Source organism: Varanus komodoensis, unplaced genomic scaffold (genome assembly GCF_004798865.1).
Source record: "Varanus komodoensis strain SLA01 unplaced genomic scaffold, ASM479886v1 scaffold1, whole genome shotgun sequence".
NCBI classification, from domain to species: Eukaryota; Metazoa; Chordata; class Lepidosauria; order Squamata; family Varanidae; genus Varanus; species Varanus komodoensis.
The window spans coordinates 17,068,721-17,091,149 of NW_025335268.1; the positions used below are offsets into that span (position 1 = coordinate 17,068,721).

At 41.3% G+C, this 22,429-nt stretch overlaps 1 protein-coding gene and 1 long non-coding RNA gene across 5 annotated transcripts in view; both read right to left on the reverse strand.

The window, feature by feature from the left end:
- LOC123033100 overlaps positions 1 to 7,639 on the reverse strand; it is a 22,677-nt gene extending 15,038 nt beyond the window's left edge. The window contains exon 1 of the long non-coding RNA XR_006416573.1: positions 7,548 to 7,639. This is a non-coding gene — a long non-coding RNA (uncharacterized LOC123033100). The remainder of the gene's footprint in view (positions 1 to 7,547) is intronic.
- TJAP1 (tight junction associated protein 1) overlaps positions 1 to 22,429 on the reverse strand; it is a 63,717-nt gene that overhangs the window by 14,391 nt on the left and 26,897 nt on the right. For 3 of the 4 annotated variants that reach the window (XM_044449160.1, XM_044449247.1, XM_044449417.1), the window contains exons 2-5: positions 12,725 to 12,825; positions 8,525 to 8,576; positions 5,377 to 5,535; positions 2,422 to 2,450 (exon numbers count right to left, since the gene is read on the reverse strand). In XM_044449160.1, coding sequence (XP_044305095.1) covers positions 2,422 to 2,450; positions 5,377 to 5,502 — 155 coding nt within the window. In that variant the 5' untranslated portion in view covers positions 5,503 to 5,535; positions 8,525 to 8,576; positions 12,725 to 12,825. Of the gene's footprint in view, positions 1 to 2,421; positions 2,451 to 5,376; positions 5,536 to 8,524; positions 8,577 to 10,282; positions 10,353 to 12,724; positions 12,826 to 22,429 lie in introns of all 4 variants that reach the window. The other variant, XM_044449333.1, reaches the window with a different exon arrangement.

A 22,429-nucleotide genomic window follows, 5' to 3' on the forward strand; every position in this document is an offset into this window, starting at 1 on the left:
GGCTTTCTCAACGGTGGCGCCTAAGTTATGGAATGCGCTCCCCAGAGAGGTCCGCCTGGTGCCGTCATTATTTGTTTTTCGAAGACCTTTTTATTTAGGCAGTATTTTAAATGTTAATATTATTGAATTTTATTTGGCCAGGGCGGCTTGTTTTATATTGTATGTTTTATATTATATATTTGTATTTTATTGTATATATTTTAAAATGTTATTTTAATTTTTTGTTGTAAGCCGCCCCGAGGCTTCGGCGAATGGGGCAGCATAAAAATGTTTTAATAAATAAATAAAATAAATAAATAATATATGGGGGTTTTCTCCTTAGATTAGATCTTCCACCTTGGTCAGTTTTAGGATCATCCTGACTGGGTCCTTTTTCTCAATGGATGGTATTAGGTTCTTAGGACACTAAAATGGATAAGGTCCCTCCCAAAGTTACAACTCTTAGTGTGTCAGTTGATACATTTTCTCATAATTAAGTATGTGAGGAAATCAAGATTTAAACACTGGCAACAAAAATGTTTTTGTGATGGGCTTGGATAAGTTGATTTTTACCTTTCATCCATTAGTGGGCATTGATAACCATTTTTTTGTAATTTTGAACTTTGTGCACCAAATATGATCTGCCTGCTACAGCTGAATGGCAATACTTACAACTACAACATTGTTTGACCCTAGCTTCAACCCTGCTGCTTTCACAGTTTCACAGTCTCCTTTGTTATCGGAAGTACTCACAGAGGCTGATCAGCTATATCAACACATAATCCATGTTCACAACTATTATCAGTGAATAAATATAATATACAGGGTCTTAAGCAGAAATGGAACAGAGAATTGGGCCATCCTGTTCTGCTTAATCAATGACTGCTGTTTTAATGTTCATATCTGAAGCTCTGATGGATCTGAGGTCACATGTTATTCAGAAAAAAAATGTTTGCTTCACATCCACTAGATGCCACAACATATCTTTAATAAGGTTTGCGCCAGTCATCTGCTGGAGATGTAAAGTAGCTCATGCTTCTTTTAATAGTATGCTTTGCAATGCCCAGTAGTTGCTTCTTTTTGGGAAGAAATTATAATACAGACAAAATTTGTACTTGAACACTCCTAAATATTTATTGATGCATATCCCCAGTTCCTTCCTGGAAGTTAACAAATGGTCAATGTAAATAGATTCTCCATGCCCTTTTCACAGCTAAAAGCAGATAGTACCATATGGGAAGAGTAAATGCTCACCTCCTATGCTTTCAACATTTGAACGGGTGGTATATACAAATGCCACTCACAAATGGAGAGAAAAAGATATAGGCTTCTGGTGTGTCTTTGTTGAAGTTTATGTATCTTCTGTTTTTGGAAAGCTGTATTTCTGAAAACATGCATATCTTGCACAGGAAAAGGAGATTCTACAACTGATCCTACTGCTACCAGAGAAGAAACAGAAACCTTAGTCAGTGGCAGGCTACCCCTCCATGCCAGCAGTCCCTTCTCAATTTACTATCTCCAAATTAAACATAGCAGACAGATGAGACTACACAGCTCAGGTGTCTTCCACTGGAAGCTGAAACTCACTCAATAATTTATGCCTGCCATGAAAATCAAGCAAGGTTGAACAGAGGAGGATTAGTCAATATCAACCCACCTCCACCCTGCCTTTAATACTCCTATAAAAAAACTGACCCAGTTTCCAAGCCAGTGAGTGAAATTAATTTGAGAAGGAAGATGTGGCCAACCTTCACATAATGGCTTCAGAAGCACTGACAAAGAAAGATCAAAGCCCTATCTATGCATCTGCTTCCATGTAGAAATCCTCCCAAATACTCAACAATTCTCTTTGTATTGTTCTTTACTGACTTTACAATACTATCTCCTGCAAATATTTTAAATATTCAACTTGCACAGTTGGAACACAAAATACATACCCCAAATTACAGCTGAGGCACTCAAATAACAGTGCTTAAAATACACATTCAAAAATTAAAAGTAGATAATAGGAGTTGAACTAGATGCTTCCAATCCACCACTCCTACTAAAAATAGCATTAAGGAAAGGGTAAGATTGAGCAGTACTGCTGGATACCTATCTAAACTATCTCTGTTGTCAATGCCTAAGACAGCTCTAACAGTTCTGTGGCTGTCACTTCAATGTGTCATCTGGTGTGCGGAAATAAGCTTAGGTAAAGTTATCCTAAGTGTAAGGAACTTATGACCTCCAGATGTTTTGGCCTACAACTCCCATCATCCCTCACCACTAGCTCTACTGGTTAGAACTGGTGCAAAATCTAGGCTAAAACATCTGGAGGACTGTAAGTTCTCACCCTAGCATCTGAGCCTTCCTAGCAGGTGTATAGCCTTAACAAACATAGTAGCCTAGAAAACAATAGATCTATAAAACAAAAGGAGAACAAGAAGGAACCAGGATACTTACTTCATCCTTTCTGCATCTGTTAAGGGTTCCTGTAGAAGAAGGAAAACCAGTAAGAAACATTGTCATCTTTTTGGCACCATAGTAAGCCTTTCCTATACTCTTGAGGCATTTGAAAGCTTAGAATGATACATTTTAGTCTATCAGGTCTCCGCTGTTTCATCATTAATTGTGTTAAAACTGATTTAAATTAATTAATGTTAAAGGTTTTGCATTATGTTTCATCATGCTGTGAACTACCCAAACAGCTTTGACTATTGGATAGTATAGAAAAGAAGCAAATAAATGAATTAAAATGTGGGCAATTTATTTCCAACCATGTATTTTGCTCCTTTCTGTTGTCCATAAGCATCTGCTCCACAAACAACTTATCACTGTGTTGTTTTGATAGTTTGGAAAACGCTATACTGTGCTAAAACCTACTTTACATAGTTCTGACAACTGCACAGGTAAAGCACCAAATAGCTGAAACTGTCACCAACAACCTGGAACATTTCTTACTTACTCCCTCTGTCCAGAAGCTTCAAGCTTATTACTTATATTTCTTATTACTTATTATACTTATTAATTACTTATTATATTTCTATTCTGCCATTTATCAAAAGAGCTCAGGATTTCATCTTGATTTTTTCTTCAAAACAAGCATTTGAGATAGGTTAGGCTGAAGGACAGAGGCCCAAGGTTATCCTGTAAGTTTCATGACTTATTGAGAATCTGATTCCCAGTCTTCTTAGAACAAGTTGAATACTACACCATGTAGGCTTAATACCCATCTACAAGAAGGGTTTAAGGATACATGGTCAATAATTTCTTCACAATGGGTCCATGTTCTCACAACTATGGTTACCAATTATTGTGGCTCCTTTCTCTTGTAGCCAAAAGTGACTTATCCGCCAGACTGAGAGCATTTGCCAGACCAAACATTACTTTCTCCTCCTCACTTCTGCCATTACTTACTTACTTACTCACCTCACTAAGTCAGAGGGAGAATACAGATGAACAAGCAGATAGCAATGAGAAAGAGGAGGCGGCGATGGCGGCAGCAGCCCAGGAGGCTTTTGACAGCAGACCTGACCATGCAGCAAGCGTTTAATATAGCAAGATTTATTTCGGATTTAAAAGGTTATTAGATCCCACTGTACAGAGCAACCTGAAGCCTCCAGCACTTTCTAATACGTGATACTAAAAACAAATTTCTAAAGTGTGTTCCTTGATGCATGGAAGGAAAGTGATTGGAAGCTTTTCACAAGAATTACAGCTCAGGAGAGAGTGTCTGTTGCATTTACTAGGCAGGGAAATGGGCAAGCTGTGCCAGACACATAATGCTCTCTCTTTGGTTAGGCACACTGGCACTCCGCAGCTTTGCAGCAAGCTAACAAGTAACAAAGGTAGGCCAATGTAACTGCTCTGCTTCCCCTCTGAAAGGTTTTTCAATGGTACACATTGAAAGAAGGAACTCCAGGGCACTTGATGTTAAAAGGAAGTTAAAAACAGGGAGGCAAAATCCCTTTAGTAGAATTCCAGCAAGAGACTTGAGTGATCTCCTGTTGCAGGGTTCCAAGTTACTATAGATAAGCATTCAAATACAAACATCTATTCCTCACTCCCTCATCACTAAACACCTACCTTGTTTAGTGCTAAGCTGAAAGAAGGGGAAGTTCTAGGTGAGGCGCTGCTCTCCTCCAGGTTCCAACGTGAGGGAGGGGAGAAGGACCCTTTCTCCAAGTAGTTTGACTCCAATACTGGCTTCTGGCCAGGTTTGCAACTGAGGGGCTGTCGCCACACATGCTGTAATGGGCATTCACTCTGGCCTTGCCCTTTGTCCCTCCCTCCCTCCTGACCAGGCGTCTTCCAGTGAGACAAATGCCGCTGTTTAGAATTAACCCTTGCCAGACCCAACTCTGCTAGTTGCTGCAGCTGATACTGACACAAATCTACCACCCGATTCTCCATTGAGAGGAACTTTTCCTTGCTGACCTTCTTCACCAGGACAGGCTTCCTCCTCAGCCTTGCAGACCTTTCCAACTCCTCTGATGGCTTCCTACGGCAGGGTAACACTTCAAGACCCTCACACCTCTGCTCTGCTTTTCTCCTACTTAGGCGAGGGCTTTTCTCAGATGTCCTCCTTGTGCCCTCTGGCTGGATTTCCTTCATCCCTTCAGGTGTGGAACATCTGGGATAAGTGGGGGACCCCTGGCTTCCTTCTCCTGCCTTGCTCTCACCCAAAGAATGCAAGTGGACTGGGCTCAGCACCCTGTGGGTTATCTCATCAAGGAATTTGGAGAACTGAAGCTTCTCCTCTGTGATCTTCTCTTTTCGTCTGAAGGATTCTGAAGAGTTAATATCGTTGTGCTCCGATGTCTGCTTATCCTGCCTGCCAAGGCACAGCTGAGGGTCACTATACTTGCGTGAACGGCGGCCATGGGCCAGAGTCTCCACTGAGTGGGACTTGCGCAGGAGTTCAGGCTGCACTTCCAACATCTCAGTCTGTTTCAAGATGCCTTTGAGAGGCAGGTGAGTCGATGGGACACGGAACTTTCTAGGTGCTAAGACCTCAGCAGGTTCTTTGAACATGAGGGAGCGTTCCAAGCTTCTACTTTTGAAGGAGCAGGTTGGCCTTTGACCTTCATCTCCAGAAACTAAGACTGTCTCTACACTCCGGCTCATGAACTTACTGAGCCGCCCACGGCTAGGATACCGGCAGTGTTTCACACACCTCTTCCCTGTTTTCCCACTGTGAAGTAATACAGGAGACACAGTCCGGCTCTTCAGGTTCAGTTCTGCTCGGCGCCCTGCTATCTCTTTGTCACTGCTTGATTCCAGAGACCAGGAAGAAAAGTTAACATTGCAAACCTCATACCCATCCATCTGTCGTTTGAGCTGACCTGCCTTGGTGTAACTAAACCCTTTCCGCTGAAGCAGTGGGAGCAGGCCCTTAGCTTCCCTGGTTTCAGTTACCTGACTCTGTTCTGCCAAAATCACACCATCTTGGTCATCACGCAGGATGGGCAGCTCATGGTGAATCTCACGGTGCTGGGGAGGAGCCTTGCGGTAAGGCTTCTTGGAAGGTACTGTGCTTGTCATTGTCCCTCCTGCTTGACTTTCACAACAGGTCACCTGCCAGCAGCAGAAATAGAAAAGAGAAAGTCACAGATGCCCCATCCAACCCAGAGATGTCCCCACAAGGTAATCAGATATCCTGTGTCTCACAGCAGTCCTACATCCAGAGAGCAGAGGAAGGAGGCAGGCCAAAGCCTTGGGACAGGAGCTGCAGCAAAAGTAGAAGAATAAGCAGAAGAAAAATCACAGCTGTGTCATTCCAGCCAGCAAGAGCAGAAGACTGGCTCATCCTCCCTGCTTTGTTGTGCGCACACCCGCAAGAGCACACACACTAACATACAGTGTGCATCCAGATTATATATAGCAAATGAGAACAGGCCTTAGAGCAGCATATTGATTGGGCTCTTTAGGAAAGGCCATTTCCAGTATGGAAACTGAAAACCTTACAGGCAATAGTGACAGGCCAGGCAGGAGCTATTGATCTTGTGCTGTCACTGGCAAGAGGGACTACATGGGAGGAAGCGGCACACATTAAGTATAGAGCCAAGTTGGAGGAGCTGGGCATTTGTACCACTTATATCCAAATTACTCCCAAGCATGATGGGGACAAAAACCAACAATGGAATGCTGTTTTGCTGCCCCACTCCCCGCACACATCACATACACTCATTCACACACTTTCTTTTTCTCTGAAGACCAAGGGCAAAGCTGGAGTGGCTTCCAGAATAAAAGGTACAGAGATGGGTAAAAGCTGGTGCGGTATATTACTTTCAGGTTAATTGTTAATTAAAATGTTTAGGAACCAGGCTTCATCCAAGAGTGAACAATGAATATAAAAAATGTACACCAACAATATACCATAAAAGTAGTAAATGCAGTCATAAAACACATCTTTTCACAGGCTTTAGCAACACAGATCTATATTCTGTATAACCAACTAACAAAAAGAGGTACTCATATAACACAATTTACCTGCACCTGGTTCCCAGACTATATCTGCCAGATGCAGCATGTAGTTTGTAAGAGGAACAGAGAAAATCAGGATTGATCTGATGTGTCTAAAGACACCAGCAGGCTTCCCTTGTCTGTTGTAAGTAAAATAGCAGCCAACAGTAGGGCTCAATTGGTTACCAAACAAGACTATAAATGTATCAGCAAACACAAGAGAGGGAATGTCCAAACCACTCCAGGAATCAGGCAGGTGAGCCTGCATGACAGCCATTCTGTGGTAGCCAAGGAGTGGGAATTAAGCTGCCTATCAAGACCTTAAAGTATACATAACACCCAGAAGTTCACACATTATGTCACCTGGAAGCAGTGTGTCCTACTGTAGTCATAAAAACTCCTTTCATCAATGAAACAGCACCCAAGATGAGACAGCACCCATCCTCTACAGTCCAGAACCATGCAAGGAACTTGTTTGCAACAGACTTTGTATAATTTGTAGCTTCAGTTCCTGAGCAATATGGCTGAATTAAAGTTGATCTCCTGTAACAGCAGCAGGTACTTCTACTACTGATACACATATATAGTGCTAATAGAAGGGCCAGGTACAGTAGAAAGATTATAAAGCATGCTCACAACAAAATTTACTCAGGCCAGCAGGGTTTGAAAAGAAGAGGCTATGCTAAAGGAATGTAAGGTATAGAAGTGGTAACAAACAAGGCCAAAGTACAGTAATGCAGGAAACATTTTGCTGAAGGGAGCTGAACCTTCATTTTAAACAAGCAGTTTCTTGTCTATTTCCTCCAGTATGAGGAATACACTTCCTTGAGCCAACATGCAATAATAAGCACTATTCATGATGGGGCTTTGCAACCCTTGAAATTCAGCCTGTTGTAATGCTGATAATAGCAAACCTAGAGGTAAATTGGGGAAAGGAAATTTAAAACAGTTTCTTAAAGAAATTTCATTCTGTCAAGTGCTTGAGCTCTTATTAAATAAACAGCAATTGGTGTGAAGACAAAATAGTACCTTGTGATTGCACTGCCTGAAACGGTCCAGCATCACACTGCAAAAAGCCAAGATATCTGTCTGGGATTTGAGCTCAAATGTAGGAACTACAGCACTTATTTATTTATTAGATTTATATCCCACCTTCTTTCTTACAGTGAACTCAAAGCGGTTCACATCCATCTCTTTTTCCTGCTCTCAATTTTATCCCCACAACAACAAACCTGTGAGGTAGGTTGGGCTGAGATTCTGTGTCAGGCCCAAAGTCACCCAGTTAGCTCCATGGTTGAGCAGGGAATAGAACCCAGACTCACACTTTTAACCACTACACCATACAATACATGACATCTGCTACCACCATGTTATCAAGGGAATAGCAAGGAACATGGAGCTTACCAATAGTCTCTGCAAGAGAATTAGAAAGTGGCCTGATGACTCATGAATATCAGAATAAAGAATGTACCACTTGCTATCCAGCATCAACTGTACTAAAACATTTTACCTTTATTCAGTGAAGATTAAAAAAATCAATAAATTAAGTCAACCAAAACAAGATCAAGCAGTGTAGAAAGCAAAACAAAACAAAACAAAAAGTGGGCACAAATGTAACACTTCACAGTGTAATTCTGAAAACTTATATAAACAGAAATGTGTTGCAGTTTTTCTAAAGATCAGTAAGAGTAGTCATTAAGAAACCTCTCTAAAGTAATGTGTTCTATAATCTGGAGTGTATCTTCAGAAGGCCTTTCTTTGCACCCAGTGCTTCTTACTATGGAAAAATTTACAGCTCAAAGGTATGGCACATGCTTCTCATGAAGAAGATCCCAGGTCCAATCTCCATTTAAAAAGCTCAAACAGTTGATGATGTGAAAGACATATATTGGAGACCCTGGAGAACTTCTGTCCACTGGACTATCTGATACTGGGAAACAAAGTCTGAACTGGTGTAAGGCTACTTCATCTCCCTCATATAAGAGACTGAGTCAGGCTTCCCCAACTACTCTCACTGAAAGAGGATCTTATATGGACAGGAGAAATGCCAAGACTGTAAAGAACATGTGGACATTCGGATTCGGCATTCTAAAATACTTACCAGCCTTGGTTACAATTTGACGCCTCATGAAGAAGGCATTTGATCCAATGACCTAAAAGGTGAGGAAAAACAGAGACAAATGGAACCCACCTTCATCCTTTCTCTTCTAGCTGAAGATATGTGCATCACTTCTAAGCACTCATGCCAATACAAGTTCTGAGACATGGCTGATCTATAGCACCTGATCAACAACTAGAAATATCCTGTATATCACATAGAGCTCTACCTAAGGCACTCTTCAGTATATTCACTTTCAAGACAATAGAAAGCTTTAGCTGGAACTGGAAGTTTCGGAAACTTGGAGGGTTACTTGGTGCAGGGCTCAAATGATGATCTTAAGGTACAAGTGAATAAATATAGGAGGCCCATCAGGAACCCTGGCCCCAAGTCATTTGGAGTTTTTAAACAAGTTCTTTGAATTAGATCCAAAAACAGCAAACCAGGGAAGATGGAAAAGTGCTGACAAAATAAGATCTTATCATTCAGTTCTTATTAATCTGGCCAACAATCTAGTCCCCATTAACTTTTTAGCCATCCAGTTTAGGATTAGCTGAAGCTTATGCACCATTTTCAAAGGTAGCTCCACATATAGCACATGGCAATAATCCAAATGGGAAGTTACCAAGGGATGAATAACTGACACAAGGTTTGCTCTGTTCAGGTACATAGGGTTGTAGTTGGTCTTCAGTGGATAAAATGTGTTTTGAGACACTTTCTTTAGCCTTCATTGACAACAAGGACTCCAACTGCACCCTAAGCTATATAGGTGGCCCATGGGGGGGGGGGGGGACAACTCAAGCTTTAAACAATTGTTATGTGTGAACTAGGTCAAAGATGAAAGCAAACCAGTGGGATCTTTTGCGGATTCTATCCTGGCCCTCCAGCTATTTTCCCCTATCAATGACATCCACTTCTGGAGATAGAATTGGTGCTTCAGGCTAACAAAAGCTCCATACTCTAAGTAAAAGCCATAAACAAACTTAATGGAACAGGAAGTCAGCAAGGCTTGTGCTAGGCTAGAGAGCTGCTGAAACAAGTCTCCAAGATGCAGCGGTACTGGGCCATGCCCCAACAAGCTTGTTGGCCCCTTTCCTTACTACAGTGTTTTCTTCGGGCCTCAACTAGTACAGAACAAACAACTTCACAATAGCACAGGTATTCCACTCCGAGGCTGCAGAGCAGTAACTAGATCTACACTTCTTCAATAGAGTGGGGCATGTCCCAGAATACAGTATCCACAAATAGAAACTAATATACTGAAAGAAAGAGGCTCACATGCAGGGCTCTGTACATTCTGCAAATGGATGCAAGCACAAGGAAGGAAAAAGCAATAGTTTTCATTTGTGACAGAATTCAGCATCCCAAGAATCTTAAAAAGAAGTAAGTTGCTAGCTCTCACATCTGCAGTGACAACAAGCATGAGAACAACTGTCATGGTCAAATCACTTCCTAGTTAGGCTTAGAGGCTCCACTTGGGCATCTGGCCCACAGGGATTCCTGAGAACCCGTTCCTTTCAGTATGGCTGGGGCACCTCTTAAAACCCTGATGAAATCCAGAGATGACTCAGGTGGTTGACACAACCACTCCTAAACACCTTCACTCTCTAAATCCCATTCAGCTCCTTGGTTTACTAGGGAGTTGGGGTGATGAAAAGGCTAGGAAGGTGGTGAGAATCTTAGAGTGACACAGTGATAGCTCACAATCAAGCCCACTCTAAGGTAGTAATAGCAGCAAAGAAAAAGCACTCTATTTACCACCTTTGCACCTGCACAGCTTTGTCCAGTGGAGCCTTCTCAGGTGGTACATGGTCTTTTCCAATCTGAACAGCTAGGAGGATTGGTTAGCACTCATTGTGACTTGCTTGCAAGGTAATTTGACAATAAACTCATTCAAATCTATTCCAACCAGTTTTGCTAATCAATGAATGTGTTCAGTGACCTGTCTATCCTTCTTCATTGTCAGTGCTTAGCAGCCTAAGGCTGTGGCAAGGTGCTTGCTGACATGCGGCCTATTACCTGAATGCTTGATACCTGCCCTTTGTGGCTTGCCCTACTCACAGGGAGAAGCCAATCTACTAAGTACAGGAAGTTATCTATGCTTCCTTTCAAAGAGAAGCATCTCAGCCACCTCAAAGCAAGTGTTAGTGAGCCCATACCTTAAGAAGTTTCCCCTAGAGTTCAAGGATTAGAACCATTCTTAAGCAATTACAAATATTTCCTTCAACCAGGAAGTCTAGGCACTCTAGGTAAGACCGATTGTGTAGATCTATTTCAATCTGCTGTCAGGACTAGTTTCAGCATAGAAACTGCCTTGACTGTGGTAACAGATGACCAGTGCCAGGAAGCACAACTGGTTTTCCTGGACCTCTCAGTGCCTTACTGTATCATCAGCCATTACATCCATCTGGACACGCTGTCCAGATTTGGGGGTTGTGGGGGAGAGGCAACACACTGTGATGGTTCAGTTCCTATTTGAAGAGTTGATTCTAGAAAGTGGTCCTGGCTGACTACTGCTTACTTAGCTCCATGGCTGCCAGGCTATGAAGCCCTGCAGGGTGCCTCCATGTTCCTCCAAGTGTAGGTAAAACCAGTGAGTGGAGACATTGGGAAATTCAGAGCAATGTGCTATTAATATTCAATTTCTTACTTTCATTTGGCTTAGACAGGGCAAATGTAAAGTCTAAATCAGTATCTGGGATCAATGATGGATTTGATAAGAGCCAATAAATTGAAATTCAACCCTGACAAGATAGAGTTGCCATGGGTAGGCAATTTGCTGACTGCAAAGGTAGTGTTCTACCTGTTCAAGAGGGAATCTAACCCTGCCTAGAAAAGGCTTGCCTCTTAGGTGTGTTGATGTGTCCAGGGACAGACAGTAACTGCCTCCAGTTACAGCTAGCACATCAATTACAGACCTACCTGGAAAGAGGTGGTCTATCCAAAATCACCTGTATCCTGGTAACCTCTAGACCTGTCTATGGCAATGCATTATGAATGGGTGCAGTTCAAGATGATTTGGAAAATTCAGTTAGTTCAGAATGCAACTACTAGGCTGCTAATTGAGAACAGCCCTAGAGACCAATTTGTATGAGTTTAAAAACTAAAACTGAAAAGAGTTTCCGGCTACTGGTCCATTTCTGGGAACAATTTAAAGTGCTGACACTTAACCTTTACAACCTACTATGGCTTAGGCTTCAATATTTCAGAGACAGGTATTTCCCCAAACATATCTGCTCCCATGTTAAAATCTTTGTTAGAAGTTCTTCTGTGAAAGCCCCCACTTCTGAAATGGGTGGCATTTTGGGACAGATGGGGGCTCTTTCAGCACAATTGCCACAACTATGAAACACTTACCCTAAGAAGCCCACCTAGCTTCATATGTCATTTCAACAGCAGACAAACCCTTTTATTTTATCAGGCATTTCTAAACACAAGGCTGTTTTAGTTGGCTTTCTGATGTTGATGTTTTTCTCTGATTTGGCTATTTTTCCATTGTGTTATTGGGTTATTTTATTTCTCTGCACTGTTAATTCAGCTTTCAGTGTGTATGCAGCACACGTGTGTGTGTGTGTGTGTGTGTGTGTGTGTGTAAAAAGAGGGAGGGAGGGAGGGAGGTGGGATATAAGTTTGATAAATAAAATAAGAACAATGTGATGATGAAATCTGTGAGACCAGGGAGAGCAAATATCCAGCAACCAGTTTTTTTTATGTGCAGCATAACTCTTTTGGCCCCTTTCTAAAATTATGCAAAAGCAGTAAATATAGGCCACAAAATTATTTTTTAACAGCACAAACTCCATTACATCTTGTTCACCAGCGACCTCCAATGCACAACTACTTTTAGATATTGCATTAGAAGAGACTCCATTTGAACTTTTATTCAACAAGGGCCTAGTTCATTTTTAAGGGTGTTTTATTGTGTCAAGCGCAGAAGCATACATGTAACTCAATATAAATAAATCCTCAGCCTCATTCTATAGTACTCTTTTTCCAGCATTTTGTTATCCTTGCTTTGAATGTTTCACCTGCTTGAGCCATTCTCCTCTGTAAACCACACATTATTTCCACTAAACACATTTCTCCTGCTGTTCCTCCTACCCCAACCGCTTTTCCAAAACAAAATGTTCATGCTACTATTGTAACATTTTCACAAACTTTCATAACATTCCCCAGTAGGGTTTCATTAAATATGGGACTTACAGACCCAGTGATGTCCTGTTCAAACATGTTTTGTCCTCCCAAGTCTGAGTCTGTGGTTTTCTGACTACATCCAACAGCATCTGACCAACGACTCCTGAAACCTGAGAATGGAAACTTTATGTGAGATGTTAATCAGGTTAACACACAAACAAAACCACAGCTGCATTCAAAATACAATCAGCAATAAACACGGACTATTCTTACCAGGTTGTCTATGGTGAAGCAAACTTGAGCATCAAGCCACAATGTAATAGCATACTGGAAAGGTTTTTTAAACTACCCCTCTATAGCGAAGGAATTAAAGACAATCCAACCATTGGTACCCAAACCAGGGACAGCAATATTGAATTGCTTTACCTGTTTCTTGAATAAGCATTTGCTTTGGGGTAGAAGACTTCCAAAAATTATGTTGATATGTTCCTTATGCTATTACTACTGTTAGCTTTGGCAAGGGTCACAATAGTTCAACTTGTATTTGCAATGAAACAGCGCAGAGATCTTCAGACTCAGAATTATGTCGCAGAGGAGGCAACATATCCTTAAAAGTGAATAACAACTGAAACAAATATTTGATATTTTGTTTGAATAAAATAATCTTTCCTAAGAGTAACTAAAGAAAACTTGAGAATAGTAGCTCCCCAAGAAGTAGGTTTTTAAAGTTTAAAGCCACAGCTGTGGCAAGTTGGAGAGAGACCCTTTCATCTCTTTAAAGCTCATTTGAAAAGATATTGTCTGCTGCTCATAAGCAATGAGCAGTAGAACATGTGAATTTAAAATATCAGTCTACACTTAGGGTGTTATCTGAATTTCTTCCACCACTTTAAGTCTGATATCTCCCAGTTATTTGGGTCGAAAGACAAATATGGAATGTTGAAAGAGTCATGGCCACTCTCACAACATGGCTGCCATGAGTGACTTGCTCATTTACAAAATGACGGAGGTGTGATCTGAGCTCCACACAAACAAAATCATTCTTTGGAACCTACATTTGAACCTATACTCATTTCACAATTAGACAGCATCTTCACCAGAAGATGGTGTCAAAGGCTGACACTCCATTTTCCAGTACACCACCACGTCATTTAATTTTTAAAATTAAATATTTGAAAAATGAAATAAAAAATTCAGGAGGTGCAGGGGCATCAAAACTAGCAGGCACCAAACTGCAGACTCTAGGTTCAAGTCATATTATTGTGGATCATGTGAAGCATGCAGCATTCCAAAGCTCTTGAATTTCTGGTTCATTAGTTACAAGTGCACAAACAACCACAGCTTATCCATACATAGCACTTTAACAAAAAGTTTCACAAAATTAATTCCCTCAAAGTTTAGTCCCAAAGAGAAATAGAATTTAGCAATAAATTGCATTTAGTTTAAAGTCACTCACCATGATGATTAAAGAATCTTTAACTAGATTACAGGAGGAATATTTAATTAGCTGAAAAGGGGCTGTTTCATCAGTTCTAGAGTATTAAATCTTCCCATCCAAATTCAGAGACAAGAGTTAAGATTAGAATAATTTGTGGCTTTCTTTCAAGCTAACAAGCTAAATGTTGTACCGCGAGAATTTACAACCCAGCTATGCTGACTGATATACTATGACCCTACCTGGACAAACAGAACACCTAGCTAGAGTTATCCATGGTCTGATAACCTCTCATTTGGATTACTACAATGTGTTGTACGTGGGGCTGCCTTTGTTAACTACAACTGACCCAAAACAGGGCAACAAGACTGTTAATGGGGGTTGGCTCATGGAGAATACATTATGCCCCTCCTCTTCTGACTGCCAGTTGAAGTCCAGGCTCATTTCAAAATGGCTAGTACTAGCATTCTAAGCCATAAATGGTTTGAGGCCAGGTTATCTGAAGGATTGCCTCTCCCATATATACCTCCTGAGGTAATCTTCTGAAACCCCTTCTAAAGGAAATGAGGTAGGTGGTTAACAGGATGAGGGCCTTTTCAGTTGTGGCACCCCAGTTTTGGAATGAGCACCCCAAAGAGTTGCACCTGGAGCCTACTTTGTATTGTTTTTGGCACCAGGTGAAGACACTTTTATTTTCCCAGCATTTTAGCACATTCCATCCTAAAGCCTTTTGCAAAGATTATCAACACACACTATCACTATTCTCCAACAGTGCTCAGTTTGCTTCCAGAACAAAGTAGCTCATATCACATTACTTGCTATATGGCTGTGGATAAAAAACAGGGTGCAACAGGAAGTTAAAGTATTTGGGTAATCAGATTTTTTAAAGCATGAGCAATCTGGAGACATTTTTTGTGGTTGTTTTCAATAGACCCAAGTGTGTTTCCCAGATTGGAGGGATATTTTCAAGACTGCTCACTGATGAAGACTGTCAGGTCTTAACATCTATGCACCTATATCCCTTTCCAGAAAAAGATTCCAAGAAGAAATTGTGAGAGAGAAAAGCCATCAAAATATTTGTTGCAGGGTTGAGGGGCAGTTGGGTTTATCCTAAGATGATGATGATTCATCGTCTTCGTCATCACTGTCTTTGTCTTCTTCTTTAAAGAGAGGAAGGGCCTCCTTATCACTAGCTGAAGGCCTGAAGACACAAATTCTTTCTCAAATATTTTAAAGAAACACAACTTACTGTTGTATAGGATACATTATAGCTCTCCACGTCTGAGATATTTTCATCATACAACTGGTTTCAGCAATAATGCTGCATAATGCAGAGACTCCCAACCACCCAGCTAAGAGCTATATGCACTTAGATATCACTTATTTCAATGGACATGGAATACATGGAAATGTGCACTGATTTTGGTCACTACTTACTACTTATTTACTACTTACTGTCCTTATTAGCAGATAATTCATAGCCTAGGAGGAAAGGGGACATAACAGGGCAGCAATTCAGAAAGTACCAACAACTCGAAGCACATTTTTATTTACTTATTAGTTACATTTATATCTCGCTTTTCTCTTACAATGAACTCAAAGCAGCTTACATTATTCTCCTCCTGCTCTCAATCTTATCCCCATAATGACATCCTTTGAGGTAGGTTGGACTGAGAGCCTTGACTAGCCCAAAGTCACCTGGGTTTTTTTTTGGACATGTCCAGATACAAAGAGATAATTTATGATGTTCAAATTTATTTAACAGTAGGTCCAGTATTTCCCTTTGTAGCACTTTATTATCAAAGCTAGAAAGTTTTACTATAACTATTAAACTCATCCTGAGGACAATAAAAAGGATTTATACCAAACATCTTGACGATTTAAATAAATTACAGGCTGAGGAACACATTGCATACAGTTGTAAGTTTATTTTCCCTAGGTTTTTTTTCTTCAACTGAAATGCAGTCTATAGGCGTAGATGATGGGTAGGGCTTATTGTTTCTTATTTGCCTGAGCAGCTAAACAGCAGGAAAAGAAGATGCTTTACTAATGGTGGGGGAGGCATATGGTCCTGATGGCAGTTGTAACATCTGCCTTTTAGTGTTAAAGTCAGAGGAAAGAAATATACAATTGTATGTAACATGTAGGTTGTCCCTGTGTCAGTAGGCTGCAACCTCTTTGAACACTGTAATGGAGTTTTCCCCAACAGAGGGAGCTTTAGCTCTAGCAAGATAAGTGTTGTTGTTACAGGGATACTGAAAAATACGTATTTTAATAGATCAATTCCCCATCCTTCCATTATCAATGTCTGCTTAAAACTGTGTGCCATCCCACAGGCTCTCACCACAAGCAAGTTAGAGTGGGAAGGAGGGCAAAGGAAACAGGTATCAAATTCTATTTATTGTTGGGACAGGTGATATGATCTGGACAAAGCATTACAACAGATAACATGGTCCATTCATCCCTACAAGTCTTGTTTAAAGTCCTTACAACTCCACACATGACTCCAAAATAATCAGCCTACTCCTTCAGGCATTACCCTAGGGATAGATATTCCATACACAACTTGGCAAAAAGTACATGACAAGCTTCAAAAAAGTAAAACCTTCTCACATAGTATTGAATAATGGACCTGCACCAACTATCTCTTGCCTCTAATGAGCCTTTTAAAACTCAAAAGTTCACATGCTGAATTGTGAACACTTGTTGGTTCTAATACTGGTTTTTAACAAATACTGAAAGTTAATGTGGAGAAATAGCTATTCAGTTGTGATCCACCACTGCAAATTACCGCATAGAACCCCGCCAATAGAAGGAGGTGGAATATTTTGATATTTGTTAGTTTAACTTCTGTACTTCCAAAGAGCAAAAGCTCTCTGGGTCATTTACAACAGTCTATTAAAACACAGTCTAAAATGTACCACAATATAAAAATATTAGAAAAGAAAAATACCATGCAAAAAAGACATTAATACCACATTTAAAACACCATATTTAAAATATAAAATATAAAAAAATATAAAATAAGATAAGCAAGATAAAACCTGTCGGAACTTGGATTTTTTAAAAAAACCTAACGAAGTCTTTACTAATTAAATGCCCTGAAGCAGAGGAAAAACTTGACCTGGCAGCAAAAACATAGTAATGTTGGTGCCAGGTAGACCTTATTTGACAACTGAGGGGCCACTATTGAAAAGGTCCTTCTCCTTATTGCTTCCAATCAAGCCTCCCTCAGGGGTGGCAGTCAGGGGCAGGCCCTAGAGATTGATCATAGCGTCCAAGTAGATGGTGGTTGGAGAGATGTTCTGTCAGGTATCATGGTTCCAACTCATGCAGGGCTTTATAGGTTAAAACCTGCACCTTGAACGGCATCTGGAAGCATACAGACAGCCTGTGCAAATGGGCCAGAATTGCTGTTATATGATCAGACGGCCTGATCCCTGCTATTAGTCTGGCTGCTGTGTTTTGCAGAAGCTGTAGCTTCCAAAAAGGCTTCAAGGGCAGCCCCACATAGAGTGCACTGCCATAATCTATTTTAGACATTAGCAGAGCCCAAATCACTGATAGCAGGCTATATCTGTCCAGATAAGGACATAGCTGGGTCACCAGCCAATCCAAGTAGAAGGCATTCTGACCCACTGAAGCCACCTGGCCTCAAGTGACAAAAATGCTCCTTCAAGGAGAGTGCAACCCCATCTAGAACAGGTTTAATTCCCCCCATCCAGTCAGAAGAACTATCCACCAACAGCATCTCAGTCTTAGACAATAGCTCTAGAAAGATACCATGGTCATTGCTATCAAAAGTTGCTGAGAGGTCCAGGAGTACCAACATACTTCCACTTTCCCATCTCTCTCCCAGCATATAGGATGACCAAAGCTGCTTCTGTGCCAAAACCAGGTCTGAAACCTGACTGAAATGGATTCCGAGATCAGTCTCATCAAAGAGTGACTGGAGATGGTTAGCTACCACCCACTCAGGAAACTTGCCCAGAAAGGGGATGTTTGCCACCATCCCTAAAAGTGTTGAGTTTTGCTGGGTCCAGGGAAACTTTCTTCAGGAGCAGTCTTACCTTGACTTATTTCAAGCAGTGAGGGGGTCACTTTTTCTGGTAAACAGACATCAGTCACCTCCCTGGCCAATTTTATCTCTAATTTATTAGCCAAGAGGGGCAAGAATCGCACATGGATGTGGTCACACAAACCAGCCCAAGCACCTTCTGAACATCCTTGAGCTGTACTAACTGGAACTCATCCAAAGAAACTTAACAAGACTGTGCTCTGGATATCTCACCAGATTTCACTGTAATAACACTGGAGTTATTGCAAGAAATTTTGTTCTGGAAATGCCCAGCAAATATATTGTAGTGGGCCTCAGTTGGCTCCAGATGTCCTTACAGTGAGCATGTAGTGGATGCCAGAATCCTATAGAGAGCTCTGCAAAGAAAAGAATCAATGGAGGCAGTCAGATATTTTTAAAAATTATTATTTTATTAGCTCTAGGAAAAGATATAATGTGTACTTTTAAAATATGTAAACCCTTTAGGTCAGCCTTCCTCAATCTGGTGTGCTCCAAATGTTTTAGATTATATTTGACCATGCTGACTCAGGTTGATGAGAGAACTGTAGTCCAAAACATCTGAAGGGCACCAGGTTGGGATGACTATTTTAGGTATATGGGCCTTGTAGAAATAAGAAAGCAGAAGTAAAAAAGCAGTAATGCTGTGTAGGAACCTCTGATTTCAAGATCTCTTTTAGATGGCAGTTTTTGTACATCCAACAAAGCACTGTAACACTAAGCTGGGAATAACAGAAGTATCCTAAGGAAAAGCAACCATTTCCTCCCTATTCCAGAGAACACAATGCAGTTAGCACAAGATATAGTTTGACAGCTCCAGCAACTAAATGGTCAGGTGGCACCCAGCCAATAACATGCAGAGCACAGAGGAGTGAACCCACCTCAAATGACCTTTCTAGAGGAAAATTAAAGCACAAAGTTAGTCCATTAGAAGAGAACAATCAACAGTCATTGTGTTGTAGGTATGTAGGTGGTGCTGCCTACAGATTATGCCCCTAGAGCGACTGTCTCTCCCTTCTGAGCTCCTCAGTTGCCATGGATTTGACTCCTATAGTTGTTTAGCATGAACTCCTCTGCTTTCACAAGTAGAGATCAACCTTAAATGTCTGCAAACACAGTCCAGGCCCCGCCTACTTGCGTGCCTGCAGGCCACCAGGTGTGGCCAGGAATGGCACAAGCTACTCACTAAACATACCTTTGATGTGGAGCTGAAAGCACGTAGCCACAGGGCATGAACAGCACGCCGCCTGCCGCCATGCTGACTCTGTACACAGGAATGCAGGCTGAAACCACAGGCCAAGAAAGGCAAACACACTGCATTCCACACAAGGCAGAGAACAAAAACAAGCAGCCAAGCCCACGTGTCTTCTGCACTGCCTTCGAACATGCCAGCTACAAACCTCCACTACTGTGAACCCAGACAGGGGAGTACTGAAGCTACTAACATGTTCAGTGAAGCAAAAAAATTGGGATCAACATGAGATAATGAACTCTTAGGAAACACAGAAAGGCAAATGCTAGCAGGGTAGCAAATGAATAACTCAAGCCAAAGAAGAAATATGGAAGATCATCTAGGCTTGTTCAAAAGAACCTGTTTGCAAACTCACAAAAATCTTGATTCAACAGAGTGCTGCTACACTCTCAGCTATGCAGAAGTACAAAGTCCATGAGCTGTCCCTTTAATCTTTGGTGAACTGTAAAGTTTTATTAGCATCAACATACATCTCTCTATCTCTATCCTGCTCCAGTACTCTCTCGCACAGTTGCACACTCATCAAAGACAGTATAGACTCTGGTTACTATAGAGTAACCAGACTTCTGCTCTGCTGAAGTCTTTTTCATAGCCACCTACAACATCATCAGGAATCTTCAGATATCAAGGCAAAGGTTTTGGATGCATGGTAAATTTCTCTTAAGGGATCCTTTCTCAAAGCCAGCCCCAATGGGGTGGGGTTACACACACCATGCAGACAGACAGCCTCCAAATAAGCGTCCTCCTTAACAAAATATGCATACATTCTAGGTATCTGAGACCACTGCTCCAAGGTATAAAATTATTCCAAATTGAGCTGTTCAAATTGTAGCTCAGCTAGAGGGTATTCTTGGCTACGTTACAGTCTAGACTTAATTGCCCACTTGCTAAATGGAATAATACTTCTGCCTCACAGCACACAGATGTTGTGAAGCCAAGCAACATCATATAGTAGCAGCAGTGAACAATATGAACAACTAACTTCATAGTTCTGCCAGAAGCAAATGGTTAACAGTTTTTGTCAAGTATAAGCAGCTGTCCATAGTACACAGGACTAATATGAATGGATTGTACTAATAATATACAATTAAAGGACATTACTGAAATAGGAGAACCTTTACTTCAAAAAGAGCTGCAGCCAACCTCCCTGACAAGCCCAGATCAAGCTGAAGAGCATGCCTTCCCTCTTAATTACCTCACACGTGTTCTGCTTTTAGGCTTGCTGGTTTGGAACCGAAAACAGAAATCCTATTCTCCTCTGCCCCACCTGACCAAAGCACTGAACTTAAATTTAGGGCTATCTTGAAATGATCTAACCAGAGAATTCATGCCACATCCCTTTACTGGCAGCACACTTTAGAGTGCTACACTTGAAAGTAAGAAAAGGTGGAACAGTCTGGACCGTGTATTACTGCAAGGCAAACAACTCACACTTTGCTTATTTCATTTTACAGTACAACCACCTAACACTCTTCAACAAACTCATGCTCTCTGGTTTCACAAGATCAATCAAGGGGCAGAGAAAGCACCTATAAAGTTGCAGGACCTTTTCTGCTACAGTCTTCATTAATAGTGAAAGAAAAACAGTTTCTATAAACTTGAAAATGGCCAGGAAAATGACACCATCCCAAATTGTACAAAGACAAACAACACGAGGCAAGACAGACTACAAGGTAGCCAAGACTCACACCCCAAAAGAGAAGAGAGATGCCATATAAATCCAATTCTCCCGTATTACACTGAAATGTCTTTCCTCATCTCCAAGCATATGCCCAAGAAGGAAAGCCCTGTCAGGATCTGCAAAAAGGGAGGAAGCCCTTCTAGCAGCAAGCCACCCCCTTTCCAACTGCTCCCAGATTCCACGAGTCTCAGCAGCACTGACTGTGAAGGCTGCAATTCTCTCCACATTCAGATAATCAGGAAAGCAGCAGGCAGGCAAAGGAGGTGTCTTTGCAGCTTACCCGCTCCCGCCCACGTTTATTCTTTGTATGTTCTACAGTATCTCAGGGCATAGCCCTCATCCTGCCACTGGTGGGCGGGCAGAGCCAGGGAAAGGGGCCCTTTATAATTGTAGTGTTGCAATCTGCCAGCCTGGCCAGGCAGCCTGTTCATGCCTGTATGTATTAAATACCTTATAACTGATTACACCCCCATGGGGCATGATTAGCAGTCTCCAGAGAACAAAGTCTACTTTCATGAGAATAAGAAGAGACACGTACTGCAAACTTACTATATACAGCTGGGCAAAGACTAAGACAAGGAAAACTAAGCTCCATTTTATATACCTATCATTTCTCCACTGTCTCCTCACCCCCCTCAAAAAATTATCCTGGTATTTCTAAAATGTTGCCATATAAGAACTAGCTAAAAAAACAAGCTCTGAGAATTATCATGGCTAACAATTAATTATTTTCTATAGCAAAGACCATTATTATGATAGCATACACATGCATGTGCTGCTGGACAAAATCACTTGAAACACAATGATCATAGTCCTTTGGCCAACACAAGGTTAATGCTTTCCACGCAGAAAGCTATGTAAAACTATTTTTTCTGAAGGTGGGGCATCACTTCCAACAGCAGCAGCAAACACCCAGCAGGAGGAGAGAGTGAGTTACAAATCTCACTCACAAGCTATATCTCTCTTACGCCAGAGAATATAAAAAAGAGTAAGAAGCTTGATTGACTCATTGGGTTAACCTGGGAACAGGCAGCCTGGGATTTGTTAAATTCCTGTGCATACAACTTTGCTTTACTTTCTTTTTCAAGTTACCAGCCCTCATGGTCATTTGAGAACACTAAAAGAAAAAAATGAACATATGTCTAAAAAATACTTCATTGTACTTGTAGCCCACCCTTCAATTTTTATTGAAAGCAAAACCTGACACATGGGCAAAGATGCTGTACTCACAAGAAGTGAGTTACCTGGTTACCTGAAGGAGCGCTTACATCCATATTTGCCCAGTCGCCCCCTGAGATCGGCGGGAGAGGCCCTTCTCCGGGAGCCCTCCG